Source organism: Megascapheus bottae, chromosome 17, assembly GCF_031878675.1.
Source record: "Megascapheus bottae isolate mThoBot1 chromosome 17, mThoBot2.hap1, whole genome shotgun sequence".
In the NCBI taxonomy this organism is placed as follows: domain Eukaryota; kingdom Metazoa; phylum Chordata; class Mammalia; order Rodentia; family Geomyidae; genus Megascapheus; species Megascapheus bottae.
Window position 1 is genome coordinate 20001807 of NC_143525.1, and position 25487 is coordinate 20027293.

A 25487-nucleotide genomic window follows, 5' to 3' on the forward strand; every position below is an offset into this window, starting at 1 on the left:
CTACCAATGGAAAAGTAACTAATGGTGGCCTTTTAGAGTGGGAAAAGGGTCTCTTCCCACTGAGTTTAGTTAGGAAGACATAACTTGAAAGTAGGGAAGAAGGTTGGAAGCACGTAAGGATCTTAGGAAACCTTTTTCATCAGGTGGAAGCTCGCAATTCCAGTCTCTGCCATTTGGGGTCACTAACTAACTTCCTTATCATTAAATGTTCAGGGCAGCTAACCCACCTGGTTTCAGCAGTTTGACCCACCTCTGTGACTTTCCCCTATGCCTTCACCCTAAACCTACACCCCAGTCTTTATCCTGAATCTTCTGGGGCTCTAAGATCAGTCCCTGCTTCCAAGATGGGGATTTCCAAATCAATGTATTTCTGAACTTTCCTAGAATGGTCCAAGATAACATCCATTTGTTTGCTTCTTTTATTTTTTCCCCACATTTTTATTAGCATCCATCAGCTGAATAAGAGGGAGGGCTCATCACCTACACCCCTTCTCCAACCGATCTTGACAGATATCAGTGTCCCATTTCCCATTTTTTGTGTTTTCCTCAGTCGTGGGGCACTGGGCACTGTCCTTGGGCTTTTTTCAAGGCTAGAGCTCTACCACTTGAGCCACAGCACCACTTCCATTTTTTTCTATGTATGTGGTACTGTGGAATCGAACCCAGGGCTTTGTGCATGCTAGGCAAGCACTTTACCACTAGGCAAAAGTTCTGCCCCCCCCCCATTTTTCACACATAATATATATATATATTTTTTCGCCAGTCCTGGGGCTTGAACTCAGCGCCTGACCACTGTCCTAGGGCTTTCCTCAAGGCTAGAGCTCTACCATTTGAGCCACAGCACCACTTCTGGCTTTTTCTGTGCATGTGGCACCAAGGAATCAAACCCAGGGCTTTGTACATGCCCGGCAAACATGTCACCACTAGGCCATGCTGCCCGCCACATATAATATACATGAAGGACCCACTCCTTATGCCAGAAATATCTACATCCTGACAGGATCTGTTTACATTCCTGCCTGCAGTCCTAAGATCAGAAAGGTCTTAGGTGTCCAGTGGGCAAGCAGAAAGATTCTCCCCGGCCCCTTTGCAGGGGACAATTGGAGAGAAGTGGAGGTGGGGGGAAGGATACACGGAGGGCAAAGAAGTACCTGGGCTGGCCCCAGTGGGCTGGCACGTCACATGAAAACTAGTCTCTTCTCCTGCCCCACACCCCTCCTCCCAGCCTGCAGCATTCAGAGGCCGGCTGGTATCTTTTGCAAGCAGGTCTGGGTGGAGCTCAGGAGCTGAGCTCTTGCAGACTTGTAGGTTTAACCTTTTATTTCCTTCTCCTTTGTGGTGCTAGGGATTGAACGCTGAGCCTCTTTCATGCTAAATGCTGCTGGGTTACAGAGCCACCCCTGGACCCCCCGAGTTACTTATTGACAGGATGTAGGAAGGATAGCAAGTTAGTTCTTACTTTATTTCATGGACGGGGAGACCTGGGTTATCTCCCCGATATAGGCCGAAAATAGGCGTTTAACCCCCCTACGTGAAGACATTCTGTTTCCTCTCTCCGTCTCTGTCTCTCTCTTTCTTCCTCCCTCCCTCCCTCCAGATTTTCTTCTTGGAATTCTAGGACTGAGGGATTTCACCATCCTAAGTTTTGAACGGCTGTCATGGGCAGGAGGCCCGAAGACCACGTAGATCCCACAGACTTCAACCAGGCCCAGGGGTGCAGCGCCCAGGGTTCCCTCAAGGGGCGGGTCTCGTTAGGGCACAGCCGCCCTCTTGAGGGACCCCGGTGGGTAGGCGTCTGGGCTTCCCCGGCGGGGTGGGGTGGGGTGGGGGGAGGTCGTGGTCTGTGGGGTGCCTCCTCGCCGTCACCTCCCTGCCCACCCGCCAGCTACGGGGCGGCACTCTCCAGCGCCCGGTCCCCGGTCTCCGCCCCCACCCCCGCCCGCCCCGTTCTGTCCCCGCCCCCTCGCCCGCGCAGTCCGGGCCCTGCCGCTTTAAGAGCCGGGCTGGCGATTGACAGGCACTGAACGCGGAGCCGGGCGGCGCTCGAGTCGCGGGGTGCCGGGGTGCCGGGGTGCCGGGCGGCCTCCACCACGCGCCGGCAGGTAGGTGTCCGGGCCTCGGCTCAGCGCCCGGCCCCGGGTCCCGGCGGGACCCTCGGGGTCCCGGGCCCCGCTCCCCGAGCCTCCGCCCGCCCAGTCCCAGGCCCTCTTTCGGGGGGCCCGGGTCGGGGGAGCCGCGCCCCGCCCTCCCCGGACGCGCCCCCCCGTGGTGGGCCCCCGCGGCCCCGGGGGGGCGGCGGCGCGGTGAGCGGGGGACCCCGATCCCCGCGTTACGTAAGGACCTGGGCCTTGGCGCTTCCGGCGGCGGGGCGGGGGGGGTTAGGCCGGGATTCTGCGGGGTCGGCGGGTCCCCGGCCCCGCCGCCTTCCCCGGGAGGGGGCTCCGGGGAGGGGGTGCGCGGCGCCCCTGCCTCTGGAGCAGGAGAAGGCGGGGCGGGGGCAGAGCTCGAAGGACGCGTGCCCGAAGCCGGGAGCCCCGGGGACGAGGTTGGACCCGGTGAGGGGGCGGCGGGGAGGGCGGCCGCGGGGCTGGGGGGGATCCTCGGGTGACCTCATCCCGCCCCCCCCCCCCCGCGGCTCCCGGCCCGCGCCTCCTCCCCGGGCGCGCGGCACGCCCCCCTCCCCCGGGTCCTAGCGCCGGCCCCGGGCTCGTGGGGGGGGGGGGCGGGGGCGATCTGCTTGTGAGTACCGGCACGTCCGCCTGGTCTCGAGACCGTGTCCTCCCGCCCTCACGGTGGCCAGCCCTCTCCGTGACCCCTGGGTCCCCAAAGTGCCTTTGTCAAACCTCCCTCCATCCTCACCTCTCGGTGATGGAGAGATGGGTGGGCAGGCTGCAGGAAATCTCCCCCTGCCTCACCGTCGGGTGTGGAGCCTCCCCACCTCGAGGCTGAAGCGGGAAAGGCCCAGGCTTTTGGAAATAAAGGGTGAGGGTTCCCTGATGCCTGAGTTAAAGACTTTGGCACAAAGCCAGGCTGGCTTGCCTGGCACTGCCCTTCTCCTGTGGACACAGCTGGCCTTGCCCTCTCTGAAGCTCGGCTGGGGGTGGGGCAGAGCGAGGGACAGCGTGGGAACCAGTTCTCCAGGGACAAACTTCAGGCAGCCTGGGCACATCTCCAGGGCAGGTCATGGGGGTTCCATTCAGGGTCCCCCCTGGCTCTTCCCACCTCCAGCTCTAGGCCAAGGACTCCTGTCCTCCCCTCTGACCTGCACCAGCGACAGGGGAGAGCAGCTCCAGCTAGGAGAAGGCACCTCCTACTCTCCAGGGCACTGGCTGGCATAGTGGATCCTGGGCATTTCTTGGAGCCTGGGTGCCAGTGTGAGGGGAATATCCTTCTTCATCCTCAGGAGCAGGTCCAAGAGGAAGAGATTCCCCCATTTTGTCATTTCTGCCACCAGAACTCAGGTGACCTGCTCAGGCCTGGGAGAAGAATGGAGCTGGAGAGTTTTCTATTGGGATAGTGGTTCCTCTGAGAAGAATCCTCCTGGGAGAAGGAGGTGACATAGGTAGCCAAGGCTCTCCCACTCTGTGAGGCCAGCAGGCATTCAATCCTAAAGTGGGCACTGCCAGCTGCTTCCCCCCACTACTCCCCCACCCCTGCTGTGAGCCACTTCCTCCCGTTGTCATGGCAACCAGGGAATTAGTCCCCCCCCCCCCACAGCAGCACATGCCCAGGAAGGCAAGGGGAGAAAGAATGAAGGGTAACCTGGTCCCCTAGCCTAGAAGAATGAGAAGCGATTCCAGGCTTGCTTACCTACCTCCACTTAGGAACAAAAATGACAGGCAAAGACCTGTTTCATTGATCTGTTTGTTTTTGAGATGAATCTTGATTACTGTGCCCAGGCTGGTCTTGAACTCCTAGGCTCAAGCAACCTTCCTACTGCTGTCTCTCAAGTAGCTAGGACTCTAGGGGTTCACTGACCTGCACACATGCTATTTGTTTAGAGTCATAAAGTGTGGTTGTTCTTTGTAGCTTTTCCAACGAGTTTTGTGACCCTGAGAAATTTGATTCCCCTCCTCCTCCTCCTCCTTCTCCTCCTCCTCTTCCTCCTCCTCCTCCTCCTTTCCCTCCTCCTCCTCCTCTTCCTCCTCTTCCTCCTCTTCCTCCTCCTCCAAGAAGGGGTATGTGCTGTTCCTACCCAGGACACTTGGGATCACGGTGACTACCCAGCTCCCAGTTTCTCGGCAGTGCTGTCTCCCTCCTGTGTGTATGCTCCTCCAGGGGACCCCTTCCTCTTCCTATGCCCTGCTTTGCTCTGCTCCTTTCTTATCCTCCTCTCTCCCCTCTCCAGGGGAGACACTTCAGAGCCTTTGAGACCTCACCATGCCTGTTGCTGCCACCAACTCCGAGTCTGGTAAGAAGGGGGTGAGCCTCTCAGCTTCTTTCAGCAGTTCAGAGGATGCTCACTGGAGGGTGAGATCAACACCCCCACAGTTCACTGCTGCTCAGTCCTTCACCCACGCCATCTCCTCTCTGGACTCTGTGCTGGGGATAGAAGAGGTGGGGTGGCTTTGTAGCTTGTCCCCAGGAGGGACTTGAGGGCCAGGCCTTGGAGGAGAGACCAGTCCAGAGCTGCAAAGTATCTTAGACCAGCTGGAAGTAAGTGCAGGGGCCACGATATCAGGTTTTCCAGCAAGGGGGTAGATTGCTCAGACAAGCTGGAAAGCCCTGAAACCAGCCAGCTAAGCCTCATAGAAAGTGCCTTTCATTTCTGCTGCTGTAAAGAGACCAAGGAGGGTGAGAAGGAGAGTACAGCACTGTTCACAGTTATTCTGTGGCTATTGCTATGTCCTTGATCTCACGGCCTGATGTCCGTCACCACTCATGGATAACCTGTCCACTGTCCGTCAAGGTGATCAGACAAGGTCACTGTTCCTCACTTTAAGTGATCTTAGAGGAGACTAATGACAGTGATGGGCCCTCATCATGAATCTCCTTCCAGTGGTTCATGTACCTGTAAGAGCTTTCTGGGGACCAACCAGATTAAATTCCTTGCTTCGAGGCTCTCCAAGAGCCTGGTAGAGCTGCTTTGGCTTTGCTTTGAGTGGTGAGAAATTCCCAGTGGAGATGCAGCTCTTTCCTGGTCCTGGGCCTTGCCCTCCTCCTGCCACTGAATGTTCTAGGTGCCTGAGCCCTATCTGTGGCAGCCTTGTCTTATTTCCCAAGAGAGGCAGCATCTCCATGCATGTGTATTCTTCTTGCTCCTGCAATCTTGGAGGGCTCTGGGTCTCCATCTGCTACTGCCCCCCACCCCCCACCTCACTTCTTCTCTCTCTTCCCCTGCTCTATTTTGCCTGAGCCCCACTGTAAGCTGCTTAGGGGTTAATTAAACTCATCCCTGAGCCTGTGATTAAAGGTACCTCATCTTGGGCTGCCCAGTAAACCCATTAAAAGCACCCAGCAGGGATGTAGAGGGAGGAGCAGGCCCAGCAATTTGGCTTCCCAGCTGCAAACCACTGGCTGGGAGCACAGCAGGCTTGGCGGGGGATAGGGAGTAGAGCTCAGGGGGATGGAACTCACTTTCTCAAATGATTCCTGGGGCCAGCCCCTGGATGCTCTGCCAGGGGCTACTTCTGGCAATGGCTTCTTCTTCCTCCTCCTCCTCTTCCTCCTCCTTCTCCTGCTCCTTCTCTTTCTCCTCTTTCTTGTCCTCTTTCTCCTCCTCCTCCTCCTCCTCCTCCTCCTCCTCCTCTTCCTCCTCCTCCTCCTCCTCCTCCTCCTCCTCCTCCTCTTCTTCTTCTTCTTCTTCTTCTTCTTCTTCTTCTTCTTCTTCTTCTTCTTCTTCTTCTTCTTCTTCTTCTTCTTCTTGTCTGTCATGGGCCTGGGTGCTGTCCCTGAGCTCTTCAGCTCAAGGCTACCACCCTCCTCCTTGAGCCACAGCACCACTTCCAAGTTTTCTAGGGGTTAATTGGAGATAAGAATCTCACAGACTTTAGTGCCTGGGCTGGATTCTCAGACCTCAGCCTCCTGAGTAGCTGGGATTACAGGCATGAGCCACTGTGACCAGCTTGGCTTCTCATATTCAAAGGAAAAAGTACAAACTGTTCCTCTACCCACAGCCAGCTGTCCAAAGGTATCTTAGTTCCCAGCCTCACAAATGCATGCATTATTTTCCTTATCATCTGATCCTCATTTCACTTCTCGTGGGACTGACAAACAGCTGTGCTCAAAATGAGCTGTGCTTGGCTGAGATCAGATTCTCTTCCCCTTCCGCCTATGTCTTCCTTTTCTTTCCTTTCCCTATCATTCCTCCCTCTTTCCCAGACATCTTTTCCTTGGGCTCTACAGAGATGGAGCTATGGAGGCTCTACTCTTTCCCACGGGTCAGTCCAGTTGTCAGTTTGGAGGGAAGAATGCATCTCTACGAGAGATGCAACCTGAATGTTGCGATGGAAAAGGGGGAGGGAGGATTGGAAGATATGTGAGTAATGGCATGCGCTAAGAGTTGGGAGAGCTTACTCCTGGCTCATCTCTTCCCCCATCACCAGACTTATTCCTCTTTTGTTTGTTTGTTTGCTTACTTGCTTTTGAGTGTGCCTGTACTGGTGTTTGAAGTCAGGGCCTGGGCACTGTCCCTTGGGCTTTTTTCCACTCAAGGCTAGTGCTCTACCACTTCTGGCTCCTTGATGATTAACTGGAAATAAGAAAAGTAAGCTTTCCTGGGCTGGCTTTCAAGTTGTGATCCTCAGATCTCAGCCTTCTGAGTAGCGAGGATTACAGGCATGCACCCATCTGCTCCTGGTTCTACTCCTTAAAAAAAAAAAAACAAGGTAGGGATGTGGGGTTACTTTCAGATAGAGCTGTCTCTTTAAATTTTTCTTGCATCCCTAGTTACTGTCTTGGTGTATAATCTGCCTGCTGCCCTGGCAACCAGGGTGCCTGGTGACCTAATGCCACTCCTCAGGGAATGGTTTACTGGTGATTGCAGCAAGTCTCCAAGTTAAGGCCTCATGAGTACAGAGGCTCAGGGACTCAGAGGAACAGGGCACAGGGCCAGGGTAGCTGTCAAGTGCTCCCCCACCTTCATAAACGTACCCTTGCATTTTTCTCTCCCTGGATTCCAAGGTATCTGACTTGTCTCTTGGGTATCACCCTCACCCTAGGGCAGAGCTGATGAGAGACGGGGAGAAGATGCCAGATGTGGGCTCCAAGGGCTTGGGCCTTCCCTGCCTCAGGGATGTCCCCCTCTTTCTTCCACCCGCTCCCCTTCACCAGGGTGGGTGGTAGCTGAGCCACAAGTAAGGGGAAGCATTTGAGCTTGAAGTACTTGCTTTAGGCCACCAAAGTACCATTATGTCTTGGACCTACCCAGAGTGGGTTTGGGTGGCTTCCTTTGATTGAGGAATCGCTGTAATTGAAGCTGGAGGAGGCAGAGCGCAAACCAGAGGTCGTAGCGCTGGGGGAGAAGATGGCATGGGATGCTGGAGAGGAGGGACTTCCAGTGAGGAGGGGTGCCAAGCCCCTTGAGGAAAGGCTGAGAGGCAGGGTTCCTGGACGCCGCACCCGGCCAAACGTGCTTCCTCCGCCGTCCACACCTTCTTTGAGCCGCTGCTTCCCTAGCTGGTACTAAATGGTGGGGGTCAGGGCATCTTTCCCCGCCACCGCCCTCCTCCCGCCACCTCCTCCCATCCCGCAGCCTGGTGGGGGTTTTGGCCAATCAGCAAGGCTGTTGTCAGGCGGGGCCTTGCCATTGGCTGGTTCTGCAGCACTCCCCGAGTCCCGCCTTCTCCAGCGCTGCCCGGGTTTGGCCTGGGAGGCGGGCGGGCAGCGCGCAGGCTTCCCGGGGCCAGGGTCGCTATGGCTGGCAGTCCAGGCAGCGAGGCCTCGTTGGAGGGCATTTCCTTGGGCTCCTCTGAGGAAGCGGAGCTCCGGAGGGAAGGTAGGAAGTTGGGGGCGGGGGCTGAGAGGGCTTCTCCTTAACTTACCCTCTACCCTAAGGTTTGGAGGCTGGAAAAGGGCTCACTAGAAGAAGGCTGGGTCCCTGCCGTCCCAAAAACCTGGGATCCAGGCTTGGGGGCCTGGCCTACCGGGGGAGCTGACCTGGGCTAAGGGCGTCATCTCCCCTGGATGATTTCCTCTCCTTGCCCCAATGACTTGCTGCTGGGGAGTTTATGATCAGAGAGCATCCCTGGCATAGTAGGACAGGCACCTGCCCTGGCGCCTTTTGGAGCCCATGGAGGACCTTACAGTCTGACCCTTGTGAGACTCAGGCTTGCACAGGAGGGACCTGGAATGTTGTTTCTGGGAAAGGTAAACAGGAGCCCCAGAACCTCCTTTACCAGCTCCAGTTTCAGTCCTTAGGGGAGGGGAAAGCCTTGACAAGAGCGTTGAGAGGTACTGGGAGTGTATGTACCCCTCCTCCAGGGCCCGGGTGCTATTACACAGATGTAGACGTGGGTGGCAGGGTGGCAGAGTAATGATACCCCCTGCCCATCTCTGCCCCCAGCTGGGCACACGCTGCTTCTCTCTTTTCTTCCCCTGCAATCTACCACAGCCTAGAGCATCCATCTCTGCCAGGCAGCCCACATCCTCAGGTGTCCTCACAGCCTTGGTTATATCTCTTCTGCCCTGGGTGTCTACAGCAGCCTAGGCCCAGAGTGCATTGTGTCTCCAGTTCCTGCCAGTGTTCCAGGCCTCAGCTATGACTTCCTGTCAGTTAAGTTAAATTTTCTGGCAGATAGATTACTATCTGTCAGAGCTGAAGGCAAAGACTGGGACTGGGACTTGTGTCATGCTACACTGAGTTAGTGGTATAGCTTACAATCTGTCTGCTGGATTCTGGACCTGCCCTCGGGGGACAAATGCTAAGCATTGTCTGTCATCCCTGAGCCTGCCAGATGCAGGTGGCTGAGTTTCTAGGTTTCAGCCCGTCTAGAGGTTGAGGGGTAAGCCTGTGTTTTTCTGGGGTTGAGCAGATCTAGAACCTGACCTCTGGCCCCAAACTCTCAGAGTTTCCTTCCTATTGCCTGGATCCCCGACCTGCCCAGGCTGGTTTTACCTAGCATGGAGGATCAAGCCAAGAAAACTTCCCCTACTCCTAAGGGCCAAGTGCGGTGCCTATGTGAGGAGAGAGGGACATGCTGCTGGGAAGTGGGGAGAGGGATGCATGGTGGTGGGATTTTGTCTTCTGTGCCCAGCTGGTATCCAAGTGTCTCACTGCCTACTTTCCCCCTCCAGCCATGCAGCAAGTCCTGGACAACCTGGGATCCCTCCCCAATGCCACAGGCGCTGCAGAGCTGGACCTGATCTTCCTTCGAGGCATCATGGAAAGCCCCATAGTCAGATCCCTGGCCAAGGTATAGTGCTCCAGGGAGGGGGGCACACAAGGATGGAGTGACTGGGGAGCCACAGGGGTCCCTGGGAATGGAGCATATAGCATAAGAAGCTTCTTGAAGGGGTATGAGGAAGATTATCATGCCCACGTGATGAACCTAAGGCTCAGAGGTGTGGGGGAGGGCCTTCCCCTGTACCTGGCTAGTGAACGTTGGATGGATGTTCGATGGCATCAAGGCTGTGGAGGGTCTGACAGGTAGGAAGCCTGCCTATGCACGGGACTTCCCATTTGCCCTGCCCATTCTTCTGCCTTTTGGCATTTCAGGAGGTGGATCAGGTGGGACAACAGACTCAGCAAAAGAGGAAATGGCCATGATTGGGTACTGGTGGCTCACACCTATAGTCCTAGCTACTCAGGAGGCTGAGATCTGAGGATTGTGGTTTTAGGGCCAGCCCTGTCAGACTCTTCAGTTAACCAGCCAAAGCCAGAAGTGGCGGTGTAGCACAAGTGGTAGACTGCCAGCCTTGAGTGAAAAAGTTGAGAGGACCAGGAGTTTGGCGTAGTGGTAGAGTGCTTGCTTAGCGTGTTCAAAGACCCAGGTTCGATTCCTTGGTACAACATACTTAGAAAAAGCTGGAAATGATTCTGTGCTCAAGATCTCTAACTTTGAGAAAGCCCAAGGATAGTGCTCAGGCCCTGAGTTCAAGCCAGCATTGGCAAAAAAAAAAAAAAAAAAAAAAAGTCAAGAGAGAAGGCAAGGTCCAGTTTAAGCCCCAGGACTGAACACACACACACACACACACACACACACACTGAAGAAGAAATGGCAACCAGGCACCAGTAGCTTATGCCTGTAATCCTAGCTACTTGAGAGGCCCATGGAGGCTCTTATCTCAATAAACTATTCAGAAAATCCCAGAAGTGGCTCTGTGACTCAATAGTAGAGTGCTAGCCTTGAGCACAAAGAGGCTCAGGGACTGCTCCCAGGCCCTGAGACCAAGACCTAGGACAGGTGTGTGGGGGGAGTGGGAGAGAGGGAGAAAATGGAACAATTTGGTAATGGCCATCCCAAAAGCAATATCACTAGGTGTTTAGCGGGGAGGTGGAACATGGTGCTCCTCTGGGGAGGATGGCTGGAGAGGCTTCATGGAGGGAGGAAGAGTCATCTGGCTGAGTGTGGAGGATGCAGGGGATAGGGTGTCCTGGGTCACAAAAAACGAACAGCAAGGTGAGAAGAAACTGGAAATGTGCAAAGACAATGTGCTTTTGTGAAGCTGGAGCCTCAGGTGTGAGACAAAGGAAGTGTCAGGTTGTGGAGGGTCGCTTCAGGGGTGGCAGAGACTAACTGGGGGTTGTGTGGTGATTCCAGTTAGAACCGCTAAGAGTCATCTGGTACAGGTAGAACTTGGTGTTTGGTGTGGGGTTTAGCACACAGGGTGGGGGCGGGGGGCAGACCTTGGACGTGGCAGCTGCAGATTCAGGCTTGGAATTAGCAATGGAGGCAGGGCAGTCTTTCAGGACTTAGGGCTCTGCGGTTGTGTAGGGAGATTTAGAGATGATTGTGACTAGTCACTGAAGGGGACATGAAATCAAATGAACAGGAGCCTGGCCCATCAGGGCAGATGCTGATTTCCCAGGGTGGGAGGCAAAGATTTCCCAGAGCAGTCTAGAGACAAAGAGAAAGAAGAGGGAGGCTTTGGTGTGTGTTAGACCACAAGACGCAGAAGGAGCCATGAGAGGGCCTGGAGAATGGCTCTCGGCATCACCTCTGAGGCTCAGGACCAAAGGAGGCAGAGAGACAGGGAAAGAATGGAGGCGAAAGCCTCGGCTGTGCTGAGATCAGAGTGTTTAGAGTTTATAGATGGAAGAGAAGACCAAGGTCAAAGGAAAGAAGTTAGGGGGTAAAAAAAATTCCCAGGAAGACAGCTCTGGGGATGATAGGACTTCATGGAGGGTGGCTGCTGTGAGTGGCAGGTCGTGAATGGTAAAGATGCCTAGGAATGAACATGGAGGTGTGGTGTGGGTGGGCATGGCTTGTGGACCTCAGAATCCAGGCAATAGCAGGTGTTGGTGTGGGAAGAGGATGGAGGCAGTCTCAGGGTTTTCAGTGAATGGTGGGGAGAGTGACGGGAAGTGAGCGGTGAGTGGTGGCTGGCTGGGAGAGAGAAGGCAGCAGAGCCAGGTGGTGGTTTTTCTGTAGGGGTGGGGACTCATCCCAGGTTGTGGCTGGCCCTACGGTAGCAGAAGCAGGTCCTGCTGCAGGGGACACTGTGACTTAGGATATGTCCTAGACATGTCACCATCTGTGGAATTGGGGAAGTTAAGAGCAGACATGGAAATTCTCAGAGGGTTAATGGCATGAGCCACTGATATCTGTCCCTAGGGTTCAAGTGAGAGTTCGTTGTTTTCTGCCAAGATCAGAGGGGTTAGAATGGGGAGAGTAGGGTCAAAGGTTTCAAGAAAATGGCTGTGTGGAGTTTCTGCACTTGGCTCTGCACAGAGCCAGGAGGCTCTGCACAGGGCTTTGCACAGAGGCTCTGGATTACCTGTCAGAGCAGGTGTGACTCTGGCTCTGCCAGTAATTAGCTCAAGCTTCTACCTAGCCTAAGCTTCTGGTCTATACAGAGCCTGAGCCTGAGCTTGGCTTAGCCTGGCTTTGCTGAGGATTAGTTTGAGAGCAGAATGATACAAATGGTTACCATAGAAATCCTGATTATTCTCCTAGCTTTGGGGCTTGCTGCCTCTCCATTGCAGTGTATGCATGGTGCATGGATCATTTATATGAAAAGTAAGAATGCCTTAGCAACGTCATTGTCAGTAAAAATGATTTTTCTTTCTTAGTAATATTAAACAAAAAAATCATGTCTTCAGGAACATGTGTATATATATATATATACATATGTGTGTGTATATAATTTATTTTTACTTTTTTTGAGGTTCTGAGGTAGGTCAGTACTTTCTCTGAGCCATGCCTCCAGCGACATGATTTCCTTTTTTATTATTAATTTATTGTTATTCTAGAGGTGATGTACAGAGGGATTATAATTACATGAGTCAACTAATGAGTACATTTCCTTTCATCCAGTGTCTTCTGTTCCCTCACTCTCTTCCAGTCCCTCCCTCCCATCTCCACCTACAAGTTCTATAGTTCGCTTTCATCAGTGTCCGCTGCACTCCACTCCTGCACTTTTTCATTCTTTTTTCCTCAAGTTCTGAATCCTCCCTCCAATTCTTCCAAAGATATACAGAAGGTAAAGAAGACAGAACTGTCTAAAAACTAAAAGAAAAAAAAAACAAAGGGAAAAAGGTATCATTTCAGTATGTATATTATTTTAGATAAATTGAAGAGCCAGTGAGGCCTGGCACCTGTGTGTTTCTCTCCAAAGGGTATCTTCTTTTGGTATCACTGTATAAGTATCTAGAATCCCATATAAACTATATGATCCCCCCCTTTTATTGTGGGTCACGGGGCTTGCTTGAACTCTGAGCCTGGGTGCTGTCCCTGAGCTCTTCAGTTTAAGGCTACTAATGCCCTACCCCTGGCCCTGGACATTGTCCCTGAGCTCTCTAGCTCTAGGCTACTGCTCTATCCCTTGAGCCTCAGCCCCACTCCCGTTTTCTAGTGGCTAATTGGAGGTAAGAGTCTCAGAGTCTTTAGTGCCCAGGCTGGCAATCCTCAGCTCTCAGCTTCCTGAGTAGCTAGGATTGCAGGCGTGAGCCACTGCCCCCAGCTGTACGTGATTACCATTTAAAAGTAAAAAATAACTAGAACCAGCCCAGCCACTGGTGGTTCATGTCTGTAATAGTAGCTACTTGGGATTCTGAGAGCTGAAGATTTGTGATTTGAAGTCAGCCCCGGGGCAGAAAAGTCTTCCAGACTCCAAAAAGTAAGCCTTCTTGGGCTGGTTGGGCCGAGATCTGAGGACTGAAGTTCAAAGCCAGCCGGGGGAATAAAAGTCTGTGAGATTCCCATCTCCAGTTAAATCCAGCATAATGTCAGACTAGAGGTGCTGGAGCATGGTGGTAGGATGCCAGTTGTGAATAAGGAGGCCAAGCCACAGTGTGAGGCCCTGAGTTCAAGTTCCAGTCCCAGCACAATAAAAGCAAGAGTAGAGGCATGGTTGATGTGAGCAAGCATAAGGCCCTGAGTTCAAACTCTGGTGGCAGATTCATAACATTGTTCTGGGTACAGTAATGAGCCTCGGGAAACCTCCATCTCCCACTCACGGGTCCCATGGGCTGTGCTGAGCTCAGTGACTAGATCACACAGGGCTCTGGGGAAGCAACTCTTTGAGGCCTGTTCTTGTGCCCAAGTGAGACTCCTTTGTCCCTTCCCTATGTTTCCCCCAGCCCGGATCTAGCCTTTATTGAATACCTGCTATATGCTCAGCACTGTATCTCATGGAATCCTCACACTATTACCATGTGTTAGTGAAATCTCTCTGACTTGAGCTGGGTGTGATGGCTTTTCCTAGTAACTCCAACACTCAGGAAGCAGAGACAAGGAGGATCTCTGAGTTCAGGAGTTCAAGGCCAACCTGGATATCATAGTAAGATCTCATAAACAGTCCCTTCCATCACCCCACTCAACATTAACAACACATGCATCTATCTGGCTACCTGCTGCCCTCTCTCCTGAATTATCTTAAAATATATTTCAGACATGTTATATTTTTATCTATAAGTAGTTCTGTATGCATATGTCCAAATATAAGCCCCCCCCTTCTCTCTCTCAGACCTGGGGTCTCATGCTTGCTAGGCCAGTGTTCTACTGCTGAATCATGCCTCCAGTTCATGTTTGCCCTTGTTTTTTTTGACATATAGTTTTGCTTTCTGTGTCTGTACTATGATACTTCTATTTTAAAATGCTTCTTACTGGGGCCGGGAGTTTGGCCTAGTGGTAGAGTGCTTGCCTAGCATGCATGAAGACCCAGGTTCGATTTCTCTGTACCACATACATAGAAAAAGCCAGAAATGGTGCCATGGCTCAAGTGGCGGAGTGCTAGCCTTGAGGAAAAAAGCCCAAGGACAGTGCTCAGGCCCTGAGTTCAAGCCCCAGGACTGGCAAAAAAAGAAAAAAAAATACTTCTTACCATAGATGATATGACAGGTGTGTAGCACTGTGTCCAACCACTGGTTAAAATGGAGTCTTGTGAACTTTTTGCCCAGTTTGGCCTGGAATCACAATCCTCTCAATTTCAGCCTCCTATGTAGCTAGGATTACAGGTGTGAGCCACCATGCCTGGCCTTTATTTTTATTTATTTATTTATTATTTTTTAAAATAACCATGCTTTCATTCTCACCTTTATTTTCTTATTGAGTTTTAATAAACAGCATTAGGTTATCTGGTCATTGTTTTGAAAGATATCAAACTGGAGTCTCAGGCTACATACCAGAGTTAACTCCAAACAAATCTTAGAAGAAAACTGAGTAGGGAAAGCCCCCCACTTCATGCTTTAAAAGTCAGATACATGAGAGATTAATTGAATTCAAGCACATTAAAAAACTTTTTATTCAAGGCTAAAACACCATAAGCAGAATCAAAAGACATATGACAAACTCAAGGGAAATGATTTGCAAGAAGTATCATAAATAAAGGGCTAATCTCAATATAGAGAGAACATTTAAAAATGAAAAAAAGAAATAAATAGAGAAATTGGCAAAAACCATGAACAGACAGTACACAGAAATAGATTTATGCAGATGGTCCTTAAAATTATGAAGAAATGCTTGTCTTCATTTGTGATAAGCAAAATGCAAATTAAGCCTCACTGAAAAGTCATTTCTCATCCATGGAATTGGCAGACATTTAAAGGTTTGATCATCTGGGAAATCTCTCATCATGCCACAGGGAAGGCAGATTGGCCCAGCCTAAGGAGGGGAATTTGTCAATAGTAAGAAAACCACAAATGTATTTATTGCTTGGTTCTGCAAAACTTAACATGGAAGATCTCCACAGATACAGAATTCTCTGTGTGTGTATGTGTGTGTGTGTGTGTGTGGTTAACACAGTTATCTGCCACAGTCTTATTTGCAATAGCAAAATACTAGAGCCAACCTAAATACTCAAAATGAATGAATAAAATACAGGACTCTAGTCATGCAATAAAGTCAAATGCAGTAATTAAAAAACATAGACATGCCAGGCACCGTGGCTCCTGTTTGTAATCCTAGCTACTCAGGGGGCTGTGATCTGAGAATCGAGGTTCAAAGCTAGCCCAGGCACTACAGTCATGAGACACTTATCTCCAATTAATCACTAGAAAGTGGGACTGTGGCTCAAGGGTAGGTTGGTAGCTTTGAGCTGAAGAGCTCAGGGACAGCACCCAGGCCCAGAGTTCAAGCCCCATGACCGACAAAACACACACACACACACACACACACACACACACACACACACACACACATAATGGGAAGCCATACCTAATGGCACAATGTGTGTATGATCTTTACTCAGGAGCTCAGATCTGAGGATTGAAGTTAAGTTAGGACCAAGAGACTCTTATCTCTAATAAACTAGTAAAAAAGCTACACTAGAGAAATGGTTCACGTGATAGAACACTGCCTTTGAGTTCAAGCCCTGGTACTTGCACACAGACAGGAAGAATAGGGAAGATCTCCATGTGGCAGCAAAAGAGTGATTTCTAGAGCACATATTTAGGTTAGAAGAATAGACAACAAACTAGTTACACTAAAACCCCCAAGTATTAAAGATTTCCATGGGTACTAGTGGTTTATGAGTATAATTCTAGCTACTCAGGATGCTATTGATTGAATGAAGGAAGGGAAGAAGGAAGGAAAGAAGGAAGACAAATAATAAGTCAGGCATGGTAGTACATGCCTGCAGCCCCAAAACTTGGAAGTCTAAGACAAGAGAATGGAGAATCTGATTTAAAAATCAATCAAACAAACAAAACCCAGATCAACCAACCAAAGAGCTCCCAGAACGAACTAGAAGAAAGCCTAAACTGGTGAAAATGATTCCTTTTTAAGACTTGAGTCTAAATAAGGTTAGAAGGGATGGAGTTCTTTCGGGGTGTGTGTGTGTGTGTGTGTGTGTGTGTGTGTGTGTGTGTGTGTGTGTGTGTGTGTGTGTGTGTGTGTGTACTGGGGCTTGAACTTAGAGCCCGGGCACTAATCATTTTAGGGGAAGAAAAGCAAGCGAGTCTGTGGGTGTGTTTGTGCCTGTGGGAACTGTGGAAGCTGATAACCTAAGGCTCTGCTGTGGGTGGGGATCCACAGTCAGGACTCCGGGGTGGGCAGGGGCTGGTTGGTGAGGGGATGCCCGGAGCTGTGGGCAGGACACTTTCACATCCCAGGGCTCCCAGGACGCAGCCAGCCTGACCTGTCCTGTCCCCATACCCAGGCCCATGAGAGGCTGGAGGAGACGAAGCTGGAAGCTGTGCGGGACAACAACCTGGAGCTGGTGCAGGAGATCCTGCGGGACCTGGCACAGCTGGCAGAGCAGAGCAGCACCGCCGCCGAGCTGGCGCGCATCCTCCAGGAGCCGCACTTCCAGGTGGCTGGCGGCTGGGGCTGTTTGTGGGGTGGAGTGGGCGGGGCATGGCGCTGGGCGGGGCTCTTCAGGGAGGGGCAAGATTCTGGGGGCGGGGCACGCAGGCCGGCCCTGGGCAGGGCTGTTCCAGATGGAGGAACTGGGAGGGGCCTGCAGGCAGTGGGAAGGGATCCCCAGGGCACTGCCTTAGCGTCCCTTTTCTCATCATTTCTCCAGTCCCTTCTGGAGACGCACGACTCAGTGGCCTCCAAGACTTATGAGACACCACCCCCCAGCCCTGGCCTGGACCCCACATTCAGCAACCAGCCGGTACCTCCAGATGCGGTGCGCATGGTGGGCATCCGCAAGACTGCAGGAGAGCATCTGGTGAGGGGCCCAGGCAGGGCCAGAGGTGGTATCTGCAGAATAACCATTGGGGGGCAGGAAACATTAGGAGGTGCTGAGGATGAAGATCGGCTCAGTTTTGCCCAGGGAAGGTCTTATGCAGACCCAGGAGAGCACAGATGCCCGAGCTCCGAACACGTAGGTCAGGACTTCTTAGGGCTCCTTAACACCTCTTGTGGTAGTAAAGTGCAGCAGGTGAGATGCTAGTGGCTCACCACTGTAATGCTAGCCACTCAGGAGGCTGAGAGCTGAGGATCACAGTTTGAAACTCTGAGACATTGATCTCCAGGGATCTAGCAAAAAGCCCAGAGTGGAGGTGTGGCTCAAGTGATAGAATGTGGCAGAGTGTCGGCTTTTGGCAAAAAGACCAAAGAGCGAGTTTGAAGCCTGAGCTTAAGCCCTAGTACCTGTATACAAAGTGGGAGGGGGGGGAGAAAGAGGATGGAAGAGCGGGGTGTGTGGGGGCAAGGGTGGAGATGCATTAGGAGACCCAGCTGAAGATTCTGGCTGGAAGCCTTATTCCATACACCTTCTGTTCCTTAGGGTGTGACATTTCGGGTGGAGGGTGGCGAGTTGGTGATCGCACGCATTCTGCACGGGGGCATGGTGGCCCAGCAAGGCCTGCTACATGTGGGGGACATCATCAAGGAAGTGAATGGGCAGCCAGTGGGTAGCGACCCCCGGGCGCTGCAGGAGCTCCTGCGCAGTGCCAGTGGCAGCGTCATCCTCAAGATCCTACCTAGCTACCAGGAGCCCCATCTGCCTCGTCAGGTGGGTCTGGGTCTTAAAACCTAACCTTCCAACCCTCACAAGGCCCAAAGGATGGCCCAGTCTCCCACCTGTGAGGGCTCCTTCTGTGCAGGGGGAGGTGGTTATGTGCCCTGGACAGCTATCTCCTGATTGGTGGGTTGCAGAAGTTGGGCTACTTGGCCATCCTTCCCCCGCCCTCCCACCCACTCTATCTCTCATCATCCCTGCAGCTCTATCTTTTTTAGAGCCCTCTGTTCCAGGAGGGGGGTGGTAGCCAGAGCAATAAGGGTGTTAGGTCCCAGGGTCCTCTACCTGGTGACCCTATCCCCTTGATCCTGAGGCCAGTTCCACCCCAGGCAGTTTCTTCATCCCTCAACCTGAGTCTTCTATGTTTCAAGAAATACTGGGACTTAGGGTGGACAGGTTTGGAGACATCAGTCTTCTGGGGAGGGGATCAACTGCCCTTCCATCAGAGACTCCTTCTATTCCTTCCCTTAACCCACACCAATTCTCGGACCCAGGTATTTGTTAAATGCCACTTCGACTATGAGCCAGTGCGAGACAGCCTCATCCCCTGCAAGGAAGCAGGCCTGCGCTTCAGTGCTGGCGATTTGCTCCAGATCGTAAACCAGGACGATGCCAACTGGTGGCAGGTAAGCTCTGGGTGTTACTGGCAGCTTTTCCAGGTATGGTGGGAAGGGGGAGAGGCGAGGGACCATGGAGGGATTTTCTCACTCAGGCAGATCTTGGACACATGATCATTGCAGGCCTGCCATGTGGAAGGGGGCAGTGCTGGGCTCATTCCCAGCCAGCTGTTGGAGGAGAAGCGGAAGGCGTTCGTCAAACGGGACCTGGAGCTGACACCCACCACAGGTAGGAGCTCACTTCCCCAGCCCTAATCTGGGATTGTGGTATGGAAACTGGCAGCCTCAACTCACCCACCTCCATACGGCAGGGACCCTATGCGGCAGCCTTTCAGGAAAGAAGAAGAAGCGAATGATGTATTTGACCACCAAGAATGCTGGTGTGTATGAGCACCTCCGGGCCTGTGATTATTCCCTCCTGCCCCAGACTGCCAGCCTTGGCCCTACCGAGGAGGTTCTCCCCTCTTCTCCCATACTCCCAAACCCTTTAGCCTCGACCTCCCTGAGTGCTCTGCCCCTCCCCCACCGTGCAGCCTGATGAGCGGTGCCATCTCCCCGTGTCCAGAGTTTGACCGTCACGAGCTGCTCATTTACGAGGAGGTGGCTCGCATGCCCCCCTTCCGCCGGAAAACCCTGGTGCTGATTGGGGCGCAGGGTGTGGGCCGGCGCAGCCTGAAGAACAAACTCATCATGTGGGATCCAGATCGCTATGGCACCACAGTACCCTGTGAGTGGGAGCTGGGTGGAGGGGGGGGTCTGGAGGAGGGAACTGGGTGGATTCCCTGAAAGGGAGTAAGGGGATGTGTGAGCTGTGGTGTGTTCGCCCTCTGTGGGTGGTAGAGGGAACTGCAGGTTCAGGAACAGGTGGATGGGGGCAGCCTGTGGCTCTTCCCTTTCTCACCTTTCATTTGCTTACAAGCCATGACAAAAGGGAGTGTGGCCTGAAGTAATGGGACCAACAGAGGCTGAGCGAGGTGCTGGTGATGGCAGCCTGAGGGTGAACGCTTCTACCACCTGGAGGCAGGCCCCAGTGCTTTCCACAGAGTTGCTTTGTCCTTGTGGTTTTGGGCCTCACATTGCCTTTCTGGGCAGGGGTGTGTAAGAAGGCAGCTGTGTTGGAAAGATGGAGCACAGGCTTCACTCCCAGGCCTGAACATGGAGGACTCATCAAGAACATATGCATGTGTGTTTGCAATGGTGAGTCTTGCCTGTGACCTTTGGGTCTTTTCTCCCTCCTCATCCCCAGACACATCCCGACGGCCCAAGGACTCAGAGAGGGAAGGCCAGGCCTACAGCTTTGTGTCTCGTGGGGAAATGGAGGCTGATATCCGTGCTGGGCGCTACCTGGAACATGGCGAGTATGAGGGCAATCTGTATGGCACACGAATCGATTCCATCCGGGGTGTGGTGGCTGCTGGCAAGGTGTGCGTGTTGGATGTCAACCCTCAGGTACGGCCTGGCCTGCCAGTGTGCTCTCTGGTACTCTCTTCCCCTCCTGTCTCCCAAGCAGCCCCATGTACCCCTCAACTACTGCTAGGGACCCAGCCCACCAGAAGCCCTGCTCTCTCTCAGCTTCTTAGACCCTCACTCCCTGCTTGTCCAGTTTGTTTATCATTCAAATGCAGGACTCATGGCCCAGAATCTCAGATGCCCCTTTCTCACCCACTCTCAGGTGTCCACCCTGCCACCCAGCCTTCTATTTCCAGGAAGTATGTGGAGATATACTCTCCACTCTGTTCTCTTCCTGCAGGCAGTGAAGGTGCTGAGGACAGCTGAGTTTGTCCCTTATGTGGTGTTCATTGAGGCCCCTGACTTTGAGACTCTGCGGGCTATGAACCGGGCTGCACTGGAGAGTGGAGTATCCACCAAGCAGCTCACGGTGAGTGGCCCTGAGCTGTGACGGGAGAGGTCTGATGATGGTGACCGGGACAGGCTCCAGGTGATGGGGAAAAAGGATGGTGTAGGAGCCAGGCGAAGGTGGCTCACTGCTGTAATCCTAGCTACTCAGGAGGCTGAAATCTGAGGATCAGATCACCTTTCAAATCCATCCCAGGCAGGGGAAGTCTGTGAGACTTTTATCTCCAATTAACCACTAGAAATCTGGAAGTAGCACTCTGGTGTTGAACAAAAAAGCTAACAGAAGCCTGGCTCATACCTGTATCCCTAGCTACTCAGGAGGCTGAGATCTGAGGATCACGGTTCAAAGCCAGCTTGGGCAGGAAAATCCATGACACTCTTATCTCCACTTAGCCACCAGAAAACTGGAAATAGCACTGCGGTAGAGTGGTAGAATGCTAGCTGTGACCAAAAGAGCTCCAGGGCAATGCCCAGGCCCCGAATTCAAGCTCTATAACAAAGGGGGGCGGGGAGGATGATGAATGGATGGTGTAGGGAAGGAGAGAGATCCCCATTCATGTCAGTGAGGTAGGACTTTTGTTTTTTAGAGTTTTAGTAAAATCCTAAAAAGCTAGCTTGGAACTTACTATATAGCTCAGGCTAGCCTTCTGAATGCTGGGATTACAGGCATGTACCAGCATAGGATTGAGATTTTCATATGTGTGTGTGTCGTGTTAAAGAAGGAACCCAGGGCCTTGCACATGTTAGACAAGAGCTCTACCACTGAAGGAAGACTGTTGACTCCTGATTTATAGGTATGGAAAGGGAAGCCTGTGACTAGGGAAATGCCTAGTCACAGATACCCTGAGGCACAAGAGCTCCAGCCATTTTGCAGGGACAGACTACTGGCCAAGGGAAGCTTCAGAGGGCCAGTGAAATATAGGTGGGGCAAAGGTGGGCAGGGATGGTTTCATAAGCTTACTGCCAGGAGAAGGCCAAAGGGAGGGAGGACACCAAAATGGAAGGCTAGCTAGGTGCATGTGTGGGTATCTGAGACCAGAGAGATCCTGGTGGAAAGGTTGTCTACCTTGCTCCAGGGCACTGAGCTGCAGTACCCCAGGATGGGTCAGGTTTGCAGAGTTCTGAGCTTAGGGGTCCATCTGCTGGCCACACATGTTACTGCAACTCTCAGACTGCTGTCTGAGCCGCAGGAAGGGTGGGGAGAAGCTGTAGGGAGTCAACTTATACCCCCATCCCCACTGAGCCTTGCTTGCTTTGGGCAGCAGCTTCTCTTGACTTACTTAGTGGTTTTTTTTTTTTTTTGCCAGTCCTGAGCTTGAGCTCAGGGCCTGAGCACTGTCCTTGGATTTTCGCAAGGCTAGAGCTCTACCACTTGAGCCTCAGCACCACTTCTGGCTTTTTTCTATGTATGTGATACCCAGGAATCGAACCCTGGTCTTTGTGCTTGCTAGGCAGGCACTCTACCACTAGGCCAAACTCCTGGCCCTTGACTTACTTAGTTTTCAATTTTTCTTCCCCATCCCTGCCTAGCCAAGGATCACTGGTTAAGAGAAGATTCTTTGCATTGCAGAGTGTTTAGTGGCACACTGAGTACTTCTTATAGTTTATTTCTTTCCCTCCCTCCCTCCCTCCCTCCCTCTCTCCTTCCTTCCCTCCCTCCCTCCCTCCTTTCTTCCTTCCTTCCTTTCTTCCTTCCTTCCTTCCTTCCTTCCTTCCTTCCTTCCTTCCTTCCTTCCTTCCTTCCTTCCTTCCATCTGACCCCAATTGCAGAGTTCTGCCCTGGGGTACCCAGGGAGGGGCTGCTGTCTCCTTGGAGACTCCAGGGAATCTTCAGGCACTGTGCTGAGGACTTTGGGGAAGTGCAGGCTGTAGATCCCTGATTTTGGGGGTGAGTTATGGGCACTGTCTGATGGCAGCTCCCACTGCCCCCTAACCCCCCCATGCCTCACAGGAAGCAGACTTGAGACGGACAGTGGAGGAGAGCAGCCGCATCCAGAGGGGCTACGGGCACTACTTCGACCTCAGCCTGGTCAACAGCAACCTCGAGAGGACCTTCCGTGAGCTCCAGGCCGCCATGGAGAAGCTGCGGACGGAGCCCCAGTGGGTGCCGGTCAGCTGGGTGTACTGAGCCTCTTCCTCGGGAATTCGTTCCCTGTTGGGTTGTGACCTAGAACCTGAATCCATTCCTTTCCCCGCCCTTGACCCCCCACCCCCAGCCACGGTCTTCAGCCCCCACCTCTGGCTTTTCTGGGTAACAGCTCCCGGTGGGCACTAAGATTAGCTTCAGCACCGAGGCGTGCACTGCCAGGGGGCTGGGTGTTCATGGGGCAGCTTTGTGCCCAGGTGCTGTCCACTCCCAGGCCCATTGGCCACTAGCTGTCTCTCCCTAAGGGGCCAAGCTGTTCCCAGGACTATGCCAGAGTCACCCCCAGAGTGCTCAGTCAGAGAAGAGCAAAACTGCTTGGGGAAGCCGTGGTCAGTGGCCCCATGCCACCTCTCTCCAATCACCTTTACTCCTCCAGATTGACCACTCCGACCCCATTCCTGAGCTCTCCCATCTCTCACCCCTGGTCCTACAAGCAGGCCTTGGGTTGTTTCCTTTGGCCCATCGAGGAGAGCTGGGCAGTGGTACCGGTTTGGAGGCTAGAGGACACAAACCATCAGCTGTTGTCACAAGCGGGCAGCGTGGCCCTCCGCTGCCTTGGAAAGGGCGCACACTGCCCTGCCCTCCCTCACCCACAGCTTCTCACTGCCAGAGTCTCTCCACAGCCTTTCCCCTGTGCCCTTGACAGTTCATCCCTGCTCCCCAGAGGGTGAGACTGGCAGTGGCTGATGGGCTCAGCCCAGGAGTGTATGTGTGTGATGGAGGGCTGAGCCCTGTGCTCAGATGCCTGCTGTACTGACCAGAGGGCTCCAGGGCTATAGTGGGGAGACCCATTCTCTCTATCCAGGAGTTTTGTCTATTTGGCTCTTTTTGATGGGGTTCAGGAGGCCTGTTCACACCAGGGCTGCCAGGGTCGAGGTGAAGGGACTTGTGAACGCAAGCTTGGAGACCCAAAGTGTCCTCCAGCAGCTTCTGGCTATGCTGTTCCAGGGGCACCATTCATACTGCAGCCTGTGCAACCTGCGGCTCCGCTTGCTTCAGTGCTGGTGTGTGTTTCTAAGCCCTGTTGTTGTTGTATGTCAGGCTCAGTTTGGGGGAGGGGGGTGTCAGGGGAACTAAGTGTAGTTTTATTTTGGAGGTTTCTCTCTGGACTCCATTTTTGGGGAGTTCCCCCAAAATGCTCCATCCTTAGCAAGACCCTCATCCCACAGTCCAGAGGCTTGGCCTTCCCCAGCTGTGCTCCCCAACATTCCCATTGTCCCCTGTCCTGAATGCCACCTCCAGTCCTGGGGGAAAGGCCATTTGTAAAATAGGTGAATCCCTTTTAAGAAGAGAATACTGTCCTAGATGTCCTCGGGGTGTCTCACCTGTCATCCTTCCTGGTGTGAGTCTGTCCTGTCAGGGTGCCCTCAGAACCCCCATTCCTGTGCCTCCGGATTCTGTGTGTCCAGTCAGCCTTGGCTGCAGTGTCAGTCAGAGCTGGCCCCTGAGCCACTGTGTGTTTGTTTCCTAGGGAAGGGGAGAGAGAAGAAACAAAATATTTATTACAAAGCTTAGAAATATATTTATTATATCAGTAATTCATTTGTGTATGGTATGCAAATGAGGTGTAGCGGTCAAGTTGGCTCCCATCTCATTTGCATATCTCATCTTCAGTCTTTATATATATATATTTTTTTTGGTTGACCATGGGACTTGAACTCTGGCCCTGTGTCCTGTCCCTGAACTCTTCAGCTCATGACTACTACTTGAGCCACTTCTGGTTTTCTGGCAGTTCATTAGAGATAAGAGTCTCATGGACTTTTGTGCCCAGGCTGGCTTTGAACCACGACTCTCAGATCTCAGCCTCCTGAGTAGCTAGGATTACAGGTGTGAGCCACCCATGCCCGAAGTCTATATTCTTTTCCCCTGGAGTCCGAGTCTTTTATCCTTGGTTCAGTATTCCCTTGTTCCCCTCCCCTTCTTCCCAGGAGACCAGGAGGAAGGGAACGGGCTGTTTCTCTGCCCCTTTGTGGCCATGGAGTTATTTGCCAGTTCCCACTTTCCTGGGAGTCTTTCAGGGACGAATGGGTTGTGGCCTGCTGGAGAGGTGGCACCAGCCATTCCCTGTGGCTGTCCAATGTGGCAGGCCTGACACTTCCTTCTGTAGTGATGCTGAGGGGCCACGCCCCTCAAATGGCCTCCTGCCTCTCCTGCTGAGCCCCACGTGCTCCTGGCACCAGTGGAGGCTGAGCCATGGCATCCTCAGCTCACCTGGCAGAGGCAGGGCTGGATGGAATAGGAGTGTCCTCACAGAGGTAGCACTGTCATTGTCCTCCCTTGCTCCCTTTGTGGACTCTTGTATTTGGGGGAGCTAAAGAGAATGGGTTCACACTCAGCCCCAGCCCAGTTGCCCTTCCGTTCCTTCTCCCTTAGCCACTTACTTCCCTCTGGTTTTCTTTCATTTCCTTTTATTAAATGTGAAAGCAAAACTTTCTGGGCCCTGGTTGTTTACTGCAGGGGTTGTGTGGGTAACTTTGGGGAGAGCTGAGGGCTGGGGAGCCCAGTCCGGGATTCTAGAGTGGAAAGATGTGTTTGCTGCTCTGTCTGTCCCTGTATTCTGTCTCCAGAAGTTACTCCTGGATGCCTGTGCCCAGGAATTGGAACATTCAGGGGGCTGGGGACTTAGTTCCTGAGGCTCCACCTAGAAGAGCCACCGCTCCAGTTTTCAGGTTTGCATTCTATAAAGGTATCAAGATGCCACCGGCTCTTCCAATGATGAGCTAGGATTGTCAACAGGAGCTCCACACAGAGGCCGTGGATGATATTGAAATGTCTCCCTCTCAATCGCTAGCACCACCAAAGAAAGATGTCACCCAGATGCCATCACGGTGTGCGTGTGTGTGTGTGTGTGTGTGTGT

General features: G+C 52.8%; 1 protein-coding gene across 2 annotated transcripts; it reads left to right on the forward strand.

Annotated features, from left to right (window-relative positions):
• The first annotated feature begins 2015 nt into the window (after window positions 1–2015).
• Mpp2 (MAGUK p55 scaffold protein 2) lies at window positions 2016–24804 on the forward strand. Of its 2 annotated transcripts, XM_090350169.1 has the most exons (13): window positions 2016–2102; window positions 4349–4411; window positions 9235–9353; window positions 16699–16851; window positions 17065–17214; window positions 17776–18003; window positions 18504–18635; window positions 18750–18855; window positions 18938–19006; window positions 19192–19353; window positions 19873–20075; window positions 20377–20505; window positions 22435–24804. In XM_090350169.1, exons 2-13 carry the CDS (start codon window positions 4381–4383, stop codon window positions 22609–22611), a joined length of 1659 nt encoding a protein of 552 aa, XP_090206295.1. In that variant the 5' UTR covers window positions 2016–2102; window positions 4349–4380; the 3' UTR covers window positions 22612–24804. The 2 variants fall into 2 exon arrangements, with proteins under 2 accessions (XP_090206295.1, XP_090206296.1); XM_090350170.1 differs by lacking the exon at window positions 4349–4411.
• The last annotated feature ends 683 nt before the right edge of the window (window positions 24805–25487 follow it).

Bases quoted from the DNA above. Each gene is read 5' to 3' on its own strand.
- Mpp2 (XM_090350169.1), top strand. From the start codon at position 4,381: ATGCCTGTTGCTGCCACCAACTCCGAGTCTG. The intron at 9,354-16,698 runs GTATAGTGCTCC...CCCCATACCCAG, and splicing joins TAGTCAGATCCCTGGCCAAG to GCCCATGAGAGGCTGGAGGA. The intron at 17,215-17,775 runs GTGAGGGGCCCA...TCTGTTCCTTAG, and splicing joins AGACTGCAGGAGAGCATCTG to GGTGTGACATTTCGGGTGGA.